A 20,368-nucleotide genomic window follows, 5' to 3' on the forward strand; every position below is an offset into this window, starting at 1 on the left:
AATATTTGTGACACTCTTAATATATATTTTCATCTTTAATTATAAAATTTAAAGTTTAAAAAATAGTGTAGATCAAGCAGATCTATGGAAATTGAAAATATTGAAACTTGACCGTGCCAAATACGTTATAAGATGCATTATTTTCAAAACTTGAAGTCTGTTGTTTCTCATGTCGATGCATCTTGATGTCGAGATGATCAATTTGAGGATATTTGGGTATCAAAATAACCTCTTTTAGTAAAATTTTGGAGGTGGGTTCTAATTTGATTGTTTAGAGCCTTGGCTCTATATGAACTTTTTCCTTTGTGATTTTACAAAAACAGAAAAAGAAAAAAGTTCACCTTATCAAACCATTTTTCTTTTGAAGTTTTAATAAAGCCTAATCAAACAAAATAAAGTCTCACCTCAAAGAGCAATGATTTCATGCAACAATTGTATCATAGTATAATACAACTACATTTTTAGAAAGAGTAATGATCTTATAGGACCCTCCCCCACCAATGTGTATAGAACTCCAAATAATCACCATTAAAGTTGGCATGGATTTCTAAAAAAGTTATCACATGGGTAAGAGACTTGACTTTTCTATAGATCCGTGTCAAATTTAATGGTAATCCTTTGGGGTCCTACACACATGGATGGGGAAGGTCCTATAGGATCATTTATCTTATAGAAAACCATGTTTTTGGCATTTGTATAACTCCAAAATTTGCACACACATTCTCTTTATCCTCTTAACCAATCTTATAATAATAAAAAAAAAAAAAGAAGTCAATTTGCACCCTAAATATGGTAAAAATTAGTACCTTTCAATATTGAATCTCGATTGCCCATTCGGTAAATTTCAATATTTAGGCCTTGACAAATTAAAAATCACTTTTTTCCTTTTTAGCATTGTTAATCTAATGATGATAATACTATATAAAAATTTTTGGAATAAAAGAATCCTTTTGAGACCTATATCTAACTTTCTCACTAAAATTGATGGCTTATATTAATTGGGCTAAAAAAATAATTTTTAGGATATTTTTTTCCAAATTTTATTTTTTGTGATTATTCTTTAGAATGAAAATAGTATACATCTAAAAAATTGCGTCAAACAAATATCTCTAACATGGTTTTTTAATGTGGTTGCATTATATTATGATACAACCGTTGCACAAAATCATTGTTCATATTTAATATCTAAAAAAAAAAAAAAAGTTATATTTGAAACCTAGATATAGTCAAAACGAGTCTCATCTAAAAATGAATCTAGACCATTCATTTTGTGAATTTCAATATCTTAGTCTTTATGAACTGAAAATCATTTTTTTTATTTTTTAACATTGCTCATCTAATGATAATAAAGCTATTTAAAAAAATTGGAAATGAAAAATATTTATAAAACCTAGATCTAAGTATCTCACTAAAATGAACGCCTATGTTAATTGGGTTAAAAAAATACTGTTTAGGTTGTATTTTCAATTGTTTATTTATTTTATGATTTTTCATTAGAATGAAAAGAATGTATATTTCAAAAATTAGATCAAACAAACGGGCATAAGATAAAAGAATGTATATTTCAAAAATTAGATCAAACAAAAGGGCATAAGATAATTTTTTAAGATTATTACATTATATTACTATACAACATGAGATGAAGAGTTTATGTACAAAATTTGAGGCCGCATAAATAATACAAAAATCGTCTATCTTGATAGGGGCAAGAGCTATCGCTCGCTTTATCAAACGATTGAAGACATATAAATGCCTCAAACATAATTTATACAAATATCTCAAACATAGTTTTTAAAAAGTACCACTGCATTATTCTATAATAATCGCATTGCATCGTGGCAATATCTTGATAGGGCTACAGTCCTCTCAAACCAGTGTGCTTGTCCTATCAAACCACTCTGCTTTTATGATTGTATTTACTTTCAACTATAAAAGGAGAAGGCAGATTGCTCAACGGCGGCTAGCACTGTTTCCATCACGGTTCACAGAAATTGAAAGCGAGGCAGAGGGGAAACGAGGGATAAAAATGGCGGAAGTACTGGAAATGGATGCGGGAAAGCTTGTATCATCGACGGAAACCCCACCAGAAATGGATGCGTTAACGTTTGTATCCAAAGATGAAGGGGTCGGATCAAGCAGCTCGGAAACTGTTGCAGAGTAATCTCTAAACCCTGTTTTTTTTCCTTTTTGCTTTCTGATTTGAGATTCCCATATATTTTCTGAGAAGTTATGATCAAACCGTAGCTATAACGATTCCATTTGGAATTCATTCGGCCTTTTCTTGAATTTGAGTTGTAATCGTTGCAAATCTTAGTTTTCCTTTTTTTTTTATTTCTCTGGATTTGATTGGTTTCTTTGATCCATTTTATCTGGTTGTGATTGTTTATGTTGTGAATTGTTGATGCATGCTTGAGCTAGGGTTTGAAATTATTTGAAACCCTGACTTCCTTCCATGTTTTGCATACATTTATCCTTGAATAATTTCAGCTTCAAACTTTAAGCGGAATTGTTTATACATGTTGTGTTTATTTGGAATTATAAAGGTTTATTATGTTCAAGAGTTGGATATCCGTGTCTCTTACAATCGCTATGTACTGTTCTTGTAGTTTCCACTCAGATATTGCCCCTTGCCGAGCCGAGTACTTGGGTACAACTTGGGTTGATTAATAAAATCAGAAAAAGTATATTAAAAATTTAAAATGGTGGAATATTATTAAAAAAAAAAGAGGTGGAATCAATATGTTAACAGTACATACGTAGCTTGGATATTTTAACAATGATTTCTAATTTTTCATGCTCTATTTCCCCCCCCCCCCCCCCCCCCCCCCCCCCCCCCTGCTTTTGGGATTTTTATGAAATGTCTCCAACAATAAATCAATTTTTTCTAAATCCATGTCTATTATATTTTTTTGCAGCTTATTTGAACTGTTTATGTTGTCGTTGGTTTAGATTATTTTTACTATTTTTATTTTATTTTGGGAAAATATCTCTATATGTCGTACGTATTTTTAGGTTTTATATCTTGATAAACCCAAGGTTTCAAAAGGTATCTTCTAACCCGTGATCACTTTAAACCTAAACAAATATGAGAAAGACATACTCTTTCTAAACTCAATTCTCTCTCGCTTCACTTATATACCCCAAACTTCTCTCTCTCTTCCTGTGTGTCTTTCTCTCCTTCCTTGTTTTTCCAAACACCTCTCTCTCTCCTTCCAATAGCCTCTCACCTCCATGAAGCCCTTCTCTCTCTCTAGAAGTTTGGGAGGATGACTTTTAAAAACAGGCATGCCTTTTTAGGGGGTTAGAAGAAATAAAATCTACAATTTTTATGCCCCAATATATTTTTTAAAACCTTGGGTCTATTGTGAAATGAAACTTAAAAAAAAGGGGTATAGAGATATTTTCCCTTTTATTTTTGACAATTTATTTATTTATATTTAGGTCCTTTTGGCCATGTACACTGCTCAGTCAAGTCCCTGAGTAACGCGGCTCACGCCTGGACTGAGTCCTAGGCCCGAGCCAAGTTTCCAAACATATGGTTCTACTTGAAATATTTACTATTATCTACTTTCTTCAAAGTAGATTGTGTATACTAATTATTAAGCACTTTTAGATTTCTTTTAGTTGATGAAATTGCTTGAAAGGAGATGTAGGTTCAGTCACTTGAATTTTGTGGTTCTATGAAATTATGGGTTCTATGAAATTATGGGGAATATAGGATGCATGAGTTATATTTGGCCGTCTGGCTCCCTCTTGTGACTTGAATGTCTTCATTGATTATGCATTTTTTATTTTTTTGGAAAATTGGAATTCATACTCAAGTTTGATCCTTTGATTTGGCTAATAATTTGTATGCTTTATTAATAGTATTATTCAATCTTAAATTAAATTTTGTGATGTAAATTATCTTTCGTATCGATGTTTCCCTTCAAAATGATCTCATTTCTTTCAAGTCTAATGAATTATTTTTTGTGAGGGAATATCCTGCTATTGTTTGAATGTGTTAGTTTGGTTGTTCTGAGTTTTTTTATTTTTTTGATTTTTTGGTGTAGGCTTGCACTTGATCAGAAATTTGACCTGGTGAGGAGTGTTGGTGAGGAGTGCATTCAAGAAGATGAATTGAGGAACTTACTTGCAAAGAAGAAGAACCCGGTATGCTATGATGGGTTTGAGCCTTCTGGGAGAATGCACATTGCACAGGTTTGTTCTTTATAGATTTAAGTGTGCTAGTGCTTCTCATGAAATGTTGTTGCAATTATAAAATTTTGACTATTAGAAGATTCACTTTATTTCCAGTGTCTAATTTTAGAGATCGAGAAATCCAATCTGAGAATCTGTCAGAAAACCAAATAAATAATAAAATTCAGTGTAATATTTTTTTTATCACATTTAAATAATTTACTCTGATGTTTTCAATAATTTTGCAGTGACCATTTGAGGATATAATATCGAGGAACGTCCCCCTTTTTTTCGATGATTTCCTAGAAAATTGAAGTGGTTTTTATTGTTCAATAGTTTAGAACTTGAAATCTTGTTAGTTAGCTTGACAGATGGTGGGGAAATCTTTGTAATTGGAGAAACAATGATCTGACATCCGGGGGTTTTATAATTATTCAAACTTGAAACATAATGGGGTACTTTGTTTTGTTTGGACATGTTATTGGTTAGGGGTGTTAGTGGGTCGGGTCAGATCGGTCGGGTTCTACCATTCCCTGGACTCAACCCGACTGAGTCCCAGCTAGACTAGACCTGACATGGACCTATGTCGGGTCCTTTAGATAAAAGAAAATTAAATTTTATAATAAACATTTTATAATACATAAATAATGTTCATATATACATATATATTATTGTATACAAATATCTGTCGGGGTTTGGGTTGACCGTGATCCGGACCCGTTCCTACCCGATAAAGTCTACGATAGACATTGGCCAAGAACTGACAGAGGTCGGGTCCAATATTTGGGTCCAGATCGACTATGTTGGGTTGGCCTGTTGATCCAATCCAATTTCTACCCCAATTCTAGGTACATCTTTTGGCCCAGATAGATGTATTGTGGGAGAGATTCTTAAATGTTAAGAGCTACATTGGTTGGAGGACCCTTGTTGTAATCTCAAGGAGTTTCTACTATAGAAAACAGCATTTTCTGACTGTTTGATTGTTTTAGTGAGTGGCTACATTATTTTTGGTTTTCAAGATGGCCTTTCTTTCATTAGTAGTATCCATGTGACAGAGATCCTGAGTAGGAACACTTGTTATATATATGTATATATATTTGGATGATGTCTCTGAAGGAAACCTTTTTAATCTTGCACACATGAGGGCTGAGCTTTAAGTCCTAAAATGCTGCGTATCTCTATGGCCTTGTATTTGTAATTGTGTGTTATAGGAAAGATGTGGCATTTGTATCTTTGTTGCTTTTGTTGGTGTGCATATTTGTGTGTCTTTGGTAAGTACTGAATTCATTTAGGGTTTACCAATATTCATCAGTTGGTGGAACTTGTGCTTGTGCGGTCCCCTTTTCTTGGATCCTGTCAATTTTCTTGTAGTTTGAACCAGGATGAAAATTTTCATTGGTTGTGTATAGAAATGAATTACTACGGCCCTCTTGGGCTGCTGACCTATTGTAGTGTATGCAATGAATGCCCTTCCCCTTTAGATTCTACCTGATGTTTGCAACATTTGGAGATTGAGTGAAAATGTGTTTGGAGAGTTGTAACTTTCATTAATCTGTTTTCAGGTTGAAAAGAAGCCCCAGCTCGTCAACAAATCTGAAATCATAGAATAGCGAGGTCTAGAACTGTTCTAAATCTTGGAAGATGAACTTCTTGCCAAAATCAGGGAAATTGATAGGAGTCTCCAGCCTCAGCAAAGACAATAGAAAAGATTTCCTTCCAACAAATGTTCAATGACAAACTGACAAAATCCTTTCTTGATAAGATCAAGAATGATTTTATAGTTTCCTTGGCAAGTGATCTAACATGCCCCTACCCAAAATGTTTTGCAATGCGTTTGTAGGGTCACTACATGTCAAAACAAGATGTGAAGCACACTTTCTAAGTTCTCCATCAGATATGCATGCTTTGTTCTCCATTGGAGGGGCAAGTTAGAAAATCCTAAATACACACAAGTATTGTTCTGCATATTTTCTGACACAACTACTTTCTCCAAAACATTCTGGATAGGGCCTTCGCTCATCATTTGCCTGGAATAATGATGAAGTAACCATAGAAAAGCATTGGTTGCATCTAGTTTGGATAGTCTTGGTACTCCTTTATATGAATGTCACATCTTTAGATGCTAATGCCAAATCATTTCATCCCTTGGCACTTAAAATACATTTTAGAACACTTTGCTGCCCCTTCCCTCCTCTCTTTCTACAAACAGCTTGTTTGTGTATTTATTGCAAATTAATGCCCCCCACTTGTCTACATAGATATCATGCATGCTATGAGTTAATGGCTACCCATGCTAATGGCATTATCGAGTAAACAGCTGAAAAACTTGTCTTTTTGAAAATTGGTGATGATGTATATATACATAATATAGAGATGTCTATACAAAATGCCCACGAGATGTGGTGTATGGCAGCCCAAAAGTATGGTGCTCTTCAAGAATGTACAAAATTTCTCCTTGATCCTTGCTATGATAGAAAAGGAAAGAGAGAAAAGGAGAGAGGGCGAGAGAGAGTGAGAGTGAGAGATGGAGTGCAACATGGCAGTCTCAGGGTGAGAGAGAGCGAGGGCGATATGGAAAAAAGGGTACGACAGTACGAGTGATAAGAGAGGTAGAGATATCTAATGCAGGTTACTGAAAGGGGAGAGAGAAGAAAAGAGAAGCACAGACAGGTAGCTGACCCACAAGCCATATGCTCTACCCAAAAAGGGACACTGTAGGTTTGGGCCGCACACATTGCTGGGTGCTCTAACATGACAGCTTCTGGCCCTTCCAAATATTCTGCCAATAAAACAGAAAAAGAAGAGCGGCCAGAGAGGTATTAGAGGGAACAAAGGAGAGGGATAAGGAAGGTGCGAAACATGGGGGTAGAAGGAGGGATTGAGATACAAAAAACTGAAACAGAGTATGAACAGAAGCAATTGCTAAGGCTGCGTTAAGTCTTTACAATTCGCCATCCACAGCGTTCTTTGCAAATGTATCATCTTCTGCTTGAAAGAGCAGAAAGTTTCATACTCTATTGATTCTAGGTCTAAACATAGTGATGTTAGTAGTGTGATTGTGTTGCACAGTGCTCATTATTGGAATTGGAACAATTAGAGAACTTAACTATATATGATGACAACATTAAATCTGTGAAGACTGATTCTTAGTTGTTCTTTCATTTGTGGAAGTTGGGGGCTGCCTTATTTCAGCTTTCCTTTGCCCACTCTTACTTCTATAACCTAGTTGATTTTTCATTCAATAGAGATATGACCGACTATGGTATCTCTTTTTCGTGGGAAACTATCACATCAAGATGAAAAATTACTCGGATCCTTGCTTTAGAATATGATGGGTGCTGTCTGGAAAAACAATTCTTTGCTCTTCAACAAAGCATTATATGGAAAATGTACTCCATTGTTTCCAGTTTTCTACTGTGGCAGGGTAGAGTTCTTGGAGACTGAAAGGTTCTCCAAGACTCCAAGTACTGGTGACCGTAGTCATCTTTGAGATTCTCCTGCAGCGCATGAATTGCAGTTCCTTCCACGCAGAATACACTTATTCAGAAGTCTAAACCAATTCTCTATGGTGGAGGGGAACCTAAGTAACAGATAAGTGTCTGTTTAGTAGTTATCCACTAAAGCCGAGCATTTGGTCATTTCATTTACATCAGTGAAGAGAAACTTGTTCTAAGTCAAAAAATTGCTGGAGTCAACTTTACTCATTCAGTGGGCGAGTTTATAAATGAAAAGCTAGCAATTTTACTTTATGTATTGTTTTCTATTTACCAAAAGGAGAAAGAATTTGTATTTCAATTTTGACAGATGCATGACCTCTGCCAATGTTATAGTATTGCAGTATGCCTTTAGTGATGAGATGGGTTAAGATCCCACTACCCACACTTCGTTTTTTGTTAATTTCTTCCCAAACAATTTGTAGGAAAATTCACTGAGTTTTTCCATATAACGATTTTGACTTGGTAAGTTGACTCGGATTTGGTGGTGACCGAGTTGGCCACATGTTTTACGTACTAAATCTGTATGCCATGAGATCTTGTGGCTGTATTGCTTAGTGAGCACGGGTTTATGATGGTGCTATTTAGGTTGCGAACTGGTCTGGTGTTACACTACAGAATGAGGCATGTTGAATACTTGAATCCAGCTGTCATTATGTTCAACAACACATCGCAGCTAGCATTGTGTCCATGCCTCTGATGGCAGATATGACCTAGAGGTGACCTCAGCGAGACAATTTTAAGTTAGCAGAAATCCCTAGTAAATTTCTCATGATAATCACTCAACATCAGTTTCATGAGGAATATTGATGTATTTGAATTTGTCTGTTGGCCTAAATATGGGAATGCTTGGCATTGTACCATGTATATATGTTATAAGTTTGGTCCTCTGTCATCATAATTGTGTATGTTTGCTCGTGCACACATTGGATGCATTCCCATCTCCAGTAAATGGAACTTGTTTGTTTTACATTGAACTTCTTAGTTGACATTCTAGAATCTCTATTTTGTTTGGGCATCTAAAACTTAGATGCACAATACAATTTTTTTTTTTTTTTAAGGTGAATACGAACAATACAATTTTAGGAATTGATAATGACAATATTTTTGAAATGTTTTATCCAAACTGGGATCCTGAGGGCTGGTAGATCATATTACTATGGGATCCTTAGTGGATTGAACTACCAAAAGTTGCTCTACTTTTTAACTTGCCCTCTTACTTTGGTGCCATAATTGAGGGAACTTTGCAGTTGCAAGTTGCATTGTTGGGATCACTAGTTCCCAAGATTTTGTTATTGTTACTCCATGCTCTAAGCTGAATTTATGTAACTTTTAGGAATAGATTTGAGCTTCGACAACATTAAGATACCCTTGCAATTGTACATCTTCAATGATGATCGCTGCAGGGGTCAGTTACTTCTTTTAGTCCACATCAGAACATAGGACATATATCTTGTGGCCCAGGCACTACATGAAAGTGGTAGTCATGGTAATAGGATGCTTGAGAACAAAAGTTTAGAATGTGAAAGGGGACCCTCACTGTGTATTTTCTTTGTGTGTGATTTCTTTCTGCCAGATTCTGGGAACACTTTCCTTTCTTTTTGATTATTTACAGTTGTATTCTTAATTTTCTTGCTCTTATTATTATAATCCTCTATGTTTTAGTCTCTAATCCAAATACAGGGCATTTTAAATAATTTAGAAATAATAGCACAAATACGAAGCAAAGGAGCCTACACTTGTTTTAGACAAAAACACAATGAATAGGAGACACCACCAAGAAATATGTCTAATGCATTGCAAACTGGAAGAGAAAAGCAAGAGCGTAATGGCTCACAGATTTTTAACTAAACATCCTAAGCTATTACATTTTTGGGTAAATGCTTAATTCTGTAGGATGACTAGGAACTGTGGGGTGAAACAGCTGGCTGTAACAACTCTTCTTCCACAATTCAGTGAGGAAATTGGCACAAGCTTGATTCTCATTTATACCTTGCAAGAAAAAAATCCAACATGATGGTTCTACTTGGATTGTCATTGGTGGAGCTGATCTTTTACAGATGATAGCTTCCGCAAAAGAGAGAGTTCTATTCCAAGGATGGCACAATCCATCTTAGCATGCTTCCATAATTCTCCTTCCGCATTCATGCATAATTTTCTTCATCATATATGATATGAAGTTCTGCAAAAAATTGGAACAGCTTCATCATATAGGAACACTTCTGCCACAAAATTGGAACAGATTTTTCCCACTTTGATTTCTCTGAACTGAGTTCTTATCCCTACTGGGCTAGAATTGGCTAAATCTGAGTTCAACCTAAACCACAGAGTTTGTGGAGAGCACGAACTTGTAGAACAAATGGGGACTCTCTCAGTCCTGCACACACCTGGTATTCTGTTTAAAAATTAACAAATTCACTGGAAAATTGCTTTTGTTGGAAGAAAATTGCTAATTCCTTTGACATTTAACAATACTTGTCTTAAATCCCTAAAGGGGCAACAATTAAAATTTGTTTCTTTGGGGATTTAAAACACAGATTGATTCAAGCTGGCACCTAATTTCACAATGATGTAGCACAGGTAGTTATTTATTCATTAACCTGGGACTGACTTACGGGAGTTCCCTTTTTTTGAATTGTGGGATCATTCTGTTTCTGTGTGAGGATGGCGGAGATTGCTGCACTTTCTGTTTTCCTTTTCCTTTGCTTTCTCAATTTCCATTTTCTCCTCTCTTCTTTTTCCTTGGAAATGCAAGAAATATTATATAATTCTTTATTAATGTTTGCAAGGCTGAAGTTAGGATATATCCTCTTATTGCTATAAATTTCTTGCTAGATACTTTTTGTAACACAGGCATCTCCAAATTTATGCACCAATTAAGAATTTTCTCTCTCTCTCTCTCTCTATCTCTTATGTGGTACAATAGTGAATAAAGTTCTATTTTGCTGCTTCTATTGAGTTTCATGCACTGAATATGTAATGTTTTGCACGTGTTTTTTTTGTCTTCAACTTAAGCTGTTTTTGGATCTGGTATCTTTGAAGATGAAATTCTTCCTTACTTGGATGAACCCATGCTTTATGTAAAATTACAATGAATTAAAAAATATATAGACACCTGTGGTTGTTATAATAGTCTTTGCTTCTTGTGTAGGGTGTGATGAAGGCAATAAATGTTAATAAATTAACTGCTGCTGGTTGCACAATGAAAATATGGATCGCTGATTGGTTTGCACAATTAAATAATAAAATGGGAGGTGACCTGAAAAAGATTCAAACAATTGGTCGTTACCTGATTGAGATATGGAAAGCTGTCGGTATGAATCTCGAACGAGTTGAGTTTCTCTGGTCATCAGAAGAAATTAACACACGGGCTCACGAATACTGGCCTCTTGTGATGGACATTGCTCGAAGAAACAAGCTTCCAAGAATAGTAAGGTGAGGATCAGCTTTATGGCTCATAACTCTTTACATAAGACAGCATGTTCATGTCCATGAAACTGCATACATGCTCAGAAAGGTCTATGAAAGAGGCCCTCTTTGATGAGATTATGTATGCACTCTTAATGCATGCACATGCATTTCTATTGTATATAATGAGCCCTTCATAGAAGACAGTATGTGCATGTATGCATGCATATAAAAGCATATGCATACTTATGAAGGTGTGCAAAAGAATCCTTTATAGAGGACATTATTTGTATGTAGGTGTGCTTGTTTATGAAGTTTGATGAACGAACCTTCATAGATGATGTGATGTGCATGTATACTCCTGGTGTATGGATGATTTTTTATGGAAATTATGACGTTTGTTGAAAGTATCCATTGGAGATGATGAGTTTAACACTGGGTCTATCTGATTTTCGGAATGCAAGTCAAAATTGTTAAGAGGCCACTTTCCATATTTGCCCCTCCACCGAAGGAGTTCTTATTTATTTTAAAAAATACTTGTTGTATTTTGATATCAATCTTTAAAATACTGATTTCTTATCATTTCTATTCTAAACCAATGAGATATTGATGTTAAAGACAAGGGTATCTCAAGTAATTTTTTCCCCTTAAAATAAAAAGCAAGATATTGATATTTCAAGCACCAATATACTGATTTCTTGAAGAATGGATTTTTAAAATAAGTATCTCTCATGGTTCCTTGTAAGAAGAACAATAGAATTTATGTGCATAAGGGAGTATGGAAGAAATTATGCGTATGCCTAAATGCTCATGAAGGTGCATGGAGTCCTCAATGTTTGTGTGGTGCTATTGCATGTGGTATCGGCCAAATACGGAAAAATGATGAATTTGTGGGACTTGTAGGTGTTCTCAAATTATGGGGCGGAGTGATCAAGACGAATTGTCGGCAGCCCAGATTTTTTATCCATGCATGCAATGTGCTGATATCTTCTTTTTGAAGGTTTTATGGCCGTATCTTTTTACTTCATTCCATTGCATGAGTCTGCTATTCAACGAATGGGAAAATAGAGCAAAATCCAATTGACTATGGTATATGGTACTTGTAAGCCACACCCGACCATTCCTGCAGATGGACGGCTGGAGATTTGGCTTTACCAGGTTAATGCCTTTGTGGGCACTATATCAGTTAGTCTCCAACTATCTGTCATTGTATATGTATTGTGGATGTGGTCTTAGAGTATCATGTGCTATGTTGGAGGACTATGGTTCACACTTCTTCTGATAGTGGATTGTATTTAGCATAATAATCTTTAGCATGGATGGTCATTCACTCATAACCTGTTTTCTGGACATTTATGAAATAAGTGTAATGGCAACTCTGCATTATTAACTACCTAATGTGTCCTTTCTACAATCGTTTTTGAGTGGTGTGTCTTGGAATGGTTTTCTTTTTCAGGCTGATATCTGCCAGTTGGGGATGGATCAGCGGAAAGTAAATGTGCTTGCTAGAGAGTACTGTGATGATATCAAAAGGAAAAATAAACCGATCATTTTATCTCATCGTATCCTATTGCGTACCACATTGGCTCATTTTTGTTCTTCTTAATGCCGGATAAGATAGCTTTCAAGTTTGTGGTAGTTTTGTTAAAACTGGACAGACAACTGAACTGATGAGGCTCCTGTCATTTGCTTGGATGTGTGTGTATGTGTGTGTTTACCCTTCCAAAAGATGGAATTGCTTGAGCTTGAAAATTCAGGGCCTCTCGACCTTCCATAAATGTTATTCTTCCCTTTTCCCTTTTGTTTCACTTAAACGAATGAAAGACATGCTTCCTGGACTACAGCAAGGGCAAGAGAAGATGTCAAAGAGTGATCCATCATCTTCTATCTACATGGAGGATGAAGAGGTATCTTTTGTGAAAATATGGAGAGAGAGATTTCATAACTAGAAGGGATTTGTTATTTTGGAAATTATTTTATTATAGTCCTTGGAACTATCAGGGTCGACATAGATGATTCACCGTGTAGAGTGGATCCCACCTTGTGGTCGTGTCTTGTTATTGTGGGTTATACTTTTTCATTCATTAACCATTGTTTCATTGGGTATTAGTGGCCCTAAGGGCTATGGTGTTCCATAGTCCGTAGTATTATCATATAATTTGGGTTTTTTCTTTTCCTGCACTTATTCTTCTTCACTCCTATGATCTGCCAAACTGTGTTGGGTCATCTGAATCTCTAACATGACCCATCTTGGATATTAGGTTTGAATTTGTTCTCTAAAATGCATCACAAAGATTACACATTTGATATTTCCATTCTGGGTTTTGAAAGGCGGAAGTGAACGTGAAGATTAAGAAAGCCTACTGTCCACCAAAGATTGTGGAAGGAAATCCTTGTTTGGAGTACATTAAATACATAGTCTTCCCATGGTTTGGAAAATTTGAAGTAGAGAGAGATGAGAAGAACGGTGGCAACAAGTGAGTTGTCTTCTTGGTATTGCTTCTCCATCAGTTTAGCACATTTACTGACAATCAATTTCTTTATTTTTTGGTTTTTTATTCATTTCAAATCAAGGTTCAATTGCTTGGCTATGGCTCAGGCTTTCCCGAGCCAAGTAACCCTTTCGAGCTTACTGTACCAGCTTAAAAAGGGCTAGAGAAAAAACAGGAAGCTTGCTACGAAAACAAAAAAGCCAAACTAAACTATAAACAACATTAAAACTCCAGAAAAGATGGAAAAATATATAGAAGATTGAATTTGGAAAAAAAAAAATTGATTATATCTGGAAACGGGTAACGCACGCAAGTTCGAGTGGACTTGTCTGAGTAGTGTATCAGCCCAAAAGGGCCAAAAAATAAAATAAAATAAAAATTTCGTTCAAAAATAAAAAAAGCAAACTAAACTATAAACAATATTAATAGTTCGAAAAGATGGAAAAAATTATAAAAGATGAAATTTGGAAATCATTGATTTATAGCTGCAAACAAATTCATAAAAATCCAAAAAAGGGAGAATAGATAAATATAGCATACAATAAGGAAAACTCACAAATTATCATAAAAAACATCAAAATTATTTATAAATAAACAGTAATTTTTGTGATTTCTATAACCGAGTTTTACCTTTGGCTCGGCAAGGTGCCGAGTCTGAATCCACTCGGCTGAGTCTTAAGATCTTGTATTTTAATAAAATTTACGTTTTCTGCTTCTTCTTCTTTTTTTTTTTCCTTTTGGCACAGGACTTACAATAGCTTGGAGGAGCTCATTGCTGATTATGAGAGGGAGGAGTTGCATCCTGCTGATGTCAAGCCTGCACTTTCAAAGGCTTTAAATTCGATCTTACAGGTTAGTTGCCCCTTTTTTCAGGCTTGTTGTTTCCTATCAAATGTTCGTCGTATCAAAGAAAATCATTGAATGTGACCACTGTAAAGAAGTTATTCTTATACATCATTTGTATTTGTCTGAAAAGGGTAAATCATTCATTCAATAAGGTGGTTAAGAGATAACACTAAAAAGTTGAAGTGCCAAAGCTTTGCAACACATTTGCGAATAGGAAAAATTTGTTCCCCTGGAAAATGATTTCCCTTATTTGGTAACCTGTTTGGATTTCCTTGGAAAATCAGTTTCCTTTGTATGAGAAAATCGAAGAAACTGTTTTACATGGGATTTGAAAGTAGCCTGTTTTCAATTGTTCATTGAAAATAGTTCCTCAATTAAAAATTGATACTTGTCCAATTGAGGAGATTTTTTGAGAACATCCCCAATAGGGCTGGCAAAATGGACTATCCGGATCATAAGTTGTTGTTTGTTATTAATATCACTGGTCATTAGTATTAATAAACTCATTCCATCAAAGCAGCTAATTAGCACTGTTTTATCAAGAACTTGATCTACCACACACATACACCCTCTTTCTCTGTGTGCCAAATTAATGGGAGAAGAGATGTGACCCTTGGGCATAAGAAAGCATAAAAATGATGTTCTTTTAGGGGAGTTAGATCCCTTCTCATACTGAGAGATTGATAAAGGAAGATGGCCAGAGAGACATGGCCCCAACTTGCCTATTCTAGGAGGGGCAAATCTTCCCTTATCTGCATCCCTGCATCCATCCACTTCGGTGAGCAGGCATAACTATGCATTCTTTTCTTCTACTTTTTTTCTTTTCCCCTTCTTTTGGGTAACATGAGTTAGGCATTGGTATAGCCTACCATGATACAATACAAAAAAAGTCCAGAATATGGATACAAATGTTTCATTATACAATTGAAATCAGAAATTTGAAAGGACTTCGCTTCAACATCCAGCAATTTACATCACTTTTGTCATTCACAAAAGTGAATTTGGAGAAGATTTTGTTATGTTTTAGAGCGCATAAGATCTCTAAAGAACTCAGCCAAAGTAAAATATAAAAGTGCATGTCCTCTGAATTCTAAAGCCACCCTGATCATCAGTCCACCAGAACCTATGTTTCATCTGACACTGCTTTGGACAAACATTAAATGATCTCAATCCTGTTCTTCCTGTGTGTGGAAGAAACATGCCATTGCAAGCCCAAGAAAATTGTTCCTTCTGTTGGTTGTGAATATGAGTGCATTGGGTGATACCGTTGCATCATTCGTGGATAACAAAAGGGTGGGTTTGGGCTTTTTGGGGCCCTCTTTGCGGACGTATTCATTGGCTAGAATGCTATCTGCATGGGCCTTGGGCTCTTTGTCTGCTTTGAGCATGCCGTTGAAAATGCCTGGGCATTTCTCCATCAGACGAGCTGTGCTCCATTAGTTCATGATGGGTCTGAAAGTTACATCTTGTTTCATACCAGGTTTTTCCATCGAAAATAGGATATATATTGGGACAACAAAAACCTCAAAAGGACGAATGCCCTGTAAACCACCTATTAAAGAAATAACGGATCATACTTGATCCTATGCAATATTTAGCTAGAGTACTTGATGTTACGGTAACTATTTATGTTAACAGTGATGTCCTCTCGACCTTTCAGATGAATCTTGATCTGAGATGTTGCAAATCCCTAGGGACACTAGTACGTGTTTTATCTCCCTAGGCAACAAATTTCGTACGGAATTTAAGGTCTCCAATAGTAAGAAATTATGCTCCATATGACATCAGAGGATTTCCAACATTAACCTTGTTTTATCTCTTTATGACATCAGAGGATGACCAACATTAACCTTGTTTTATCTCTTTAAATATGTATGACACTTATTTCAGAGACAGCTAATCAACCCCCAATATGCGCCTTCATATGACATCAGAGGATGACCAACATTAACCTTGTTTTCTCTCTTTAAACATGTATGAGACTTATTTCAGAGACAGCTAATCAGCCCCCAAACCAAGCCCTGATACATCTGGTTCCTAAATTTCTTAACGCTTTTGCAGATCGAGTTCGTTGTAGTCTTTAGCAGCATTCTGAGCCTTGGTGAACCAGCCTAAACTCCCGCGGGAGTAGCATCTATAATATATCTATTATTTGGGAATCCTTGGCAGAACACTGCTGATGAAGCTCAAGATATGAGGAGTAGGTCCTAATATTGTTAATCTTCCAAACACATTGGAGTTCATTTAGTGAGAACAAAGGGCACCAAAAGTTGCAGCTATGCTAATAAAGGAAATAATAGGCAGATTCAGGACACCAAAGCCTTCTCTAGCCAAGTCTAAATTGGTCTTTCATAGAAATTTAAAGGGATTATGCTATCACCTATACACTGGTGGCATGGATACGGAAATTTGGAAGCTCTTAGGATGTCCACATTCCCTAAGTATCTGCACTTCTCAACATAAATTTTCTAGATATGTTGCGACAGCTTGACTCCTTTGTGTTTTAAGCTTCGATTCCCAAGGTACCCTCACTAATCTTTATTAACATTTTGTATTGGCAGAGAAATATCGACAATGTGTTTAGTAGAGAGGCTAGTTTGTTGTGAGAACTGTCCATTCCCAGTATAAATTACTATTAAAAACCAATTGTAAATGGTACGAAAGTAATTGTTGGGTTCTATTTCATAGTTCGAAGTAGTCTTTGATTCTAGCACTTCCAATAAAATCATACTTTTTTGAAGAATCAATTAATTTATCTATGTAAACAATCAGGAATAATAGAAGACAAAAGAGAATTTCTGTTTGCACTTCCGATATTGTTGACTGTCTAGATCTCGGGCTCCATGAAAGGAATTTGAACGGAATAACGGCTTCCTCCTATCAATTCAACTGTTCTGTTCCTTTCAGCCTATTCCCTATTTACGACCACACTATATACCTTTCTTTACTAAAATAGGTATCATTGTAGGCACGGTTAATAAATTATTTAACTACAGTAAATTTATTAATTATCATAGTAGACAGTTAAATAAATTATTTTACTAAAAAATCATGAATTCATAAAATAAAGAGCTGTTTGAGAAAGATAGAGATTCTTGTAAGGATTTGGTCAAATCATGGCTGACATTATGAGCATACCTCTTCTGGCAAAGAGTTTGGTTCTCCAAGCATTCTCTTGTCCATCTGCAATTCACCAAAGTAGAACTTCTGATTCTTCTGATGATGATGACGAAAGAGGAAATGATCTCACCAAACCCTAGTGAGCTCTTCTTCCCTCCCCTCTTTGCCCCCAGCTTTTCTGGTGCGAAATAGCATGCAAAGTGGATGGTGGAAATCAGTTCTGTACCCCCTTTGTTGTCCCAATTCTCACTCAAAATCGGGAAAATAGTTCTTACTTGCTGTGGTGATACATTTTCTCTGTTCACAAACATGGTTAGATCTATATTTCGAGGGAAAACGTTTACGTTTTCCTTGTTGGCAAATGCGGTTTTGTTCTTTAACAAAATCCCTCTTGCTCTTGTTACATCTTCTCAAGAAAATAAGACCGATGAGCTTGAAGCCTTTAAAGAGTTTGATATATTAGAAAAGAACTGTTCTGAGAATAAACTACCAACTTACCAATTTCTAGGAAACGTATGTTTTTGTTGGCACTGTTTTCCTGAGAATGCTGGCCATGTGTTGATAACTTTTCGGTCATACCCTCTTTTTTCTTGTAGCCTGCTCTCTCTCTCTCTCTCTCTCTCTCTCTCTCTCTCTCACCCACACACACAGCCACCCCGTCCGATTGAGCTGTCTTTGACTTGTGAGGCATATTTTGATACTTTGGAAAACTTATACAGCTTTTTTGTCCATGGCCTCTTCTTTGCAGCCTGTGCGAGATCACTTCAAAAATAACAAGGAAGCAAGAGAACTCCTTAAAACGGTGAAGGTATGCAATGTCTTCCCTATCGCCTTTCTAAGCTAGTTTTGCAGTTGTTATTGATCTTGGTGAAAACAGATGTGTTATTATCTTCCATAGCTATTTGTTTTCCCCTGTTACTTATAATCCTGAATCCAGATTTGCCTTTAGTTGTAATTGTTTCATAGTAATTTTATTGGATTTTCTTTTTCAAATTTTTGCAGTCCTACAGAGTCACAAGGTGAGAGTCAAAATCCATACTGGTACAAATGCGGCAAGCTCTGAGCACTAGAAATATTTAGCCGATTGTTGGCACTGAGATTTTGGAAGATTAGGTTTATTTTTCTCAATACTGACCTGGTTTTGGGGATGATCCCATTCAATGAGAGGATGAATCCCCAATTTTTCATATTGGTTGATTTTTAGAATTTGGGAATCAATCCCTATTTGTCACATTGGATATTAAGAAATTTGGTAATTTTGTACGCCAATGTCATTGATTTTCAGGGCCTGAAAGATATCCATGATTTTGTAATGGGAGATATGTCTCTTTAGTTTTTTGGATCATGGTTGCGTTTTTCTGGGGTAAGAGAGAAAAAAGCAGTTCAAACCTACCCTGCAATGAGAAAAATGTTGAGAGAGAGAGAGATAAGGCTTCAATCCGACCCTGCCATAAGAAAAATGTTGAATCGCAGCTCAAGCAGAATGGTCGGTCATTGGGGTTGAGAAACCGACATTTCTCTTAAAAATTTAGTTACTTTTTTTAGTCTTTTGTTTTATAGTGATGAATAGTTTAATTTATTAAAGGAAAATAACCAAATTATGTTCAATTTAATTTTTTTGTGAATTTCTTAAAAAGATGTCAAGGGATCTCTCTCCCTCCCGCTCACCAGATAAATCAGACATCATAATGACATGCCAGCCATTGTAATTTAAAAAATGGATTGGTGACCTCGATTGGGCACCTAGAAAACTGTCTAGATTGGTGAATCAGTGGTTGGCATCACTGTTTTACTGTGCAGAAAAATAGTGAATTGGAGGAAAAACATGCGAAAAAATAGTGAGCTGGCCAGATCGTCTAGTGGTAGAAAAAGAAGAAAATTGGACAAGTACCTAAAGTTGCAAGAATGTGGTTCTCGGTAATATTAGGTGTCTGATTGTTAGTGAAGAGGATATCTTTTTCTAGTTTAATCGTTTCCTTTCTCTATCCGGAACTCTTCTCAAGAGTGACTTCTTGGGCAGCTGAGATTGCGGATTTATTTTCGTGCAATCAGTCAGGAAATCCTGTCTGGAACATCAAATGTAGCTACAATAGACTGCCAGATCGGGTGATCTCACAACTCCAAAACCTTCTGCTTGTGCTTGATAATGTTTATATCTCATCGAATAAGGAAGATCAGGTGATTTGGGAAAGTAAGTGTGATGGTTCCTTCTCAGTGGAATCAGCTTACAGATTGCTTTTCTTTAATCGAATTAGATGGTCTTTTGAAGGCATTCACGCTATCTGGAAATGGGCCTATATCGATGAAAATTCAATCTTTTCTTTGAGTGGCCCTTCAAAATAAATGCCTCACAATTGACTATCTTCGCATGAGGGGTAAAATTTAGACTAATGTTTGCCTTACGCGTAAGACTGAATGCCATCTCTTTTTGCATTGTTCTTTTGCTAATACTATTTGGAAGTGGGTTTACGTTCTTATTTGGAAGATTTTTAGGAGGCCTATTATTTGGCAGATTTGGTTGGAAAGAATTAGAACTGTTGATGGGATTTCTTTGGACCTTTTGAATATTAAATATAAAATCCTATAGAACCTCTGGGATTAGTTCTCTGTCACCAAATAAGGTCGTGGAGTTTTGAGAGCAGATATCTTTATTAATCTAAAGCAGTTTGCCTTTGCTTTTGTGCCAAAAAACCGGTTCGTATCTTTTTTGATGGCTCCTCTTGAGGGTTCTTTCAAATTACATTTTGATGGCAGCTCATTAGGAAATTTTGGACCCGCTGGAATAGGAGGTCTTCTCAGGGGTCATCTTGGATCTATTGTTTTTTCTTA

General features: G+C 36.0%; 1 protein-coding gene across 1 annotated transcript; it reads left to right on the forward strand.

Annotated features, from left to right (window-relative positions):
- Window positions 1–1,958: 1,958 nt before the first annotated feature.
- On the forward strand, window positions 1,959–18,857 carry LOC18445268 (Tyrosyl-tRNA synthetase, class Ib, bacterial/mitochondrial). Its single transcript, XM_006855409.4, has 10 exons — window positions 1,959–2,157; window positions 4,053–4,200; window positions 10,825–11,108; window positions 11,985–12,081; window positions 12,538–12,643; window positions 12,906–12,988; window positions 13,413–13,558; window positions 14,320–14,425; window positions 18,288–18,347; window positions 18,542–18,857. Exons 1-10 carry the CDS (start codon window positions 2,027–2,029, stop codon window positions 18,560–18,562), a joined length of 1,182 nt encoding a protein of 393 aa, XP_006855471.3. The 5' UTR covers window positions 1,959–2,026; the 3' UTR covers window positions 18,563–18,857.
- Window positions 18,858–20,368: the final 1,511 nt, after the last annotated feature.

The sequence above is a fragment of the Amborella trichopoda genome, chromosome 2 (genome assembly GCF_054954075.1).
Source record: "Amborella trichopoda isolate Santa Cruz 75 chromosome 2, AtrichopodaSantaCruz75HAP2 v2.0, whole genome shotgun sequence".
In the NCBI taxonomy this organism is placed as follows: Eukaryota; Viridiplantae; Streptophyta; class Magnoliopsida; order Amborellales; family Amborellaceae; genus Amborella; species Amborella trichopoda.

What these genes read in the sequence shown, in the direction of transcription:
- LOC18445268 (XM_006855409.4), top strand. Translation starts at nt 2,027, where the DNA reads ATGGCGGAAGTACTGGAAATGGATGCGGGAAAGCTTGTATCATCGACG. An exon ending in CTGATATCTTCTTTTTGAAG is followed by an intron (nt 12,082 to 12,537) that starts GTTTTATGGCCG and finishes TTTCTTTTTCAG; the next exon opens with GCTGATATCTGCCAGTTGGG. An exon ending in AACTCCTTAAAACGGTGAAG is followed by an intron (nt 18,348 to 18,541) that starts GTATGCAATGTC and finishes AAATTTTTGCAG; the next exon opens with TCCTACAGAGTCACAAGGTG.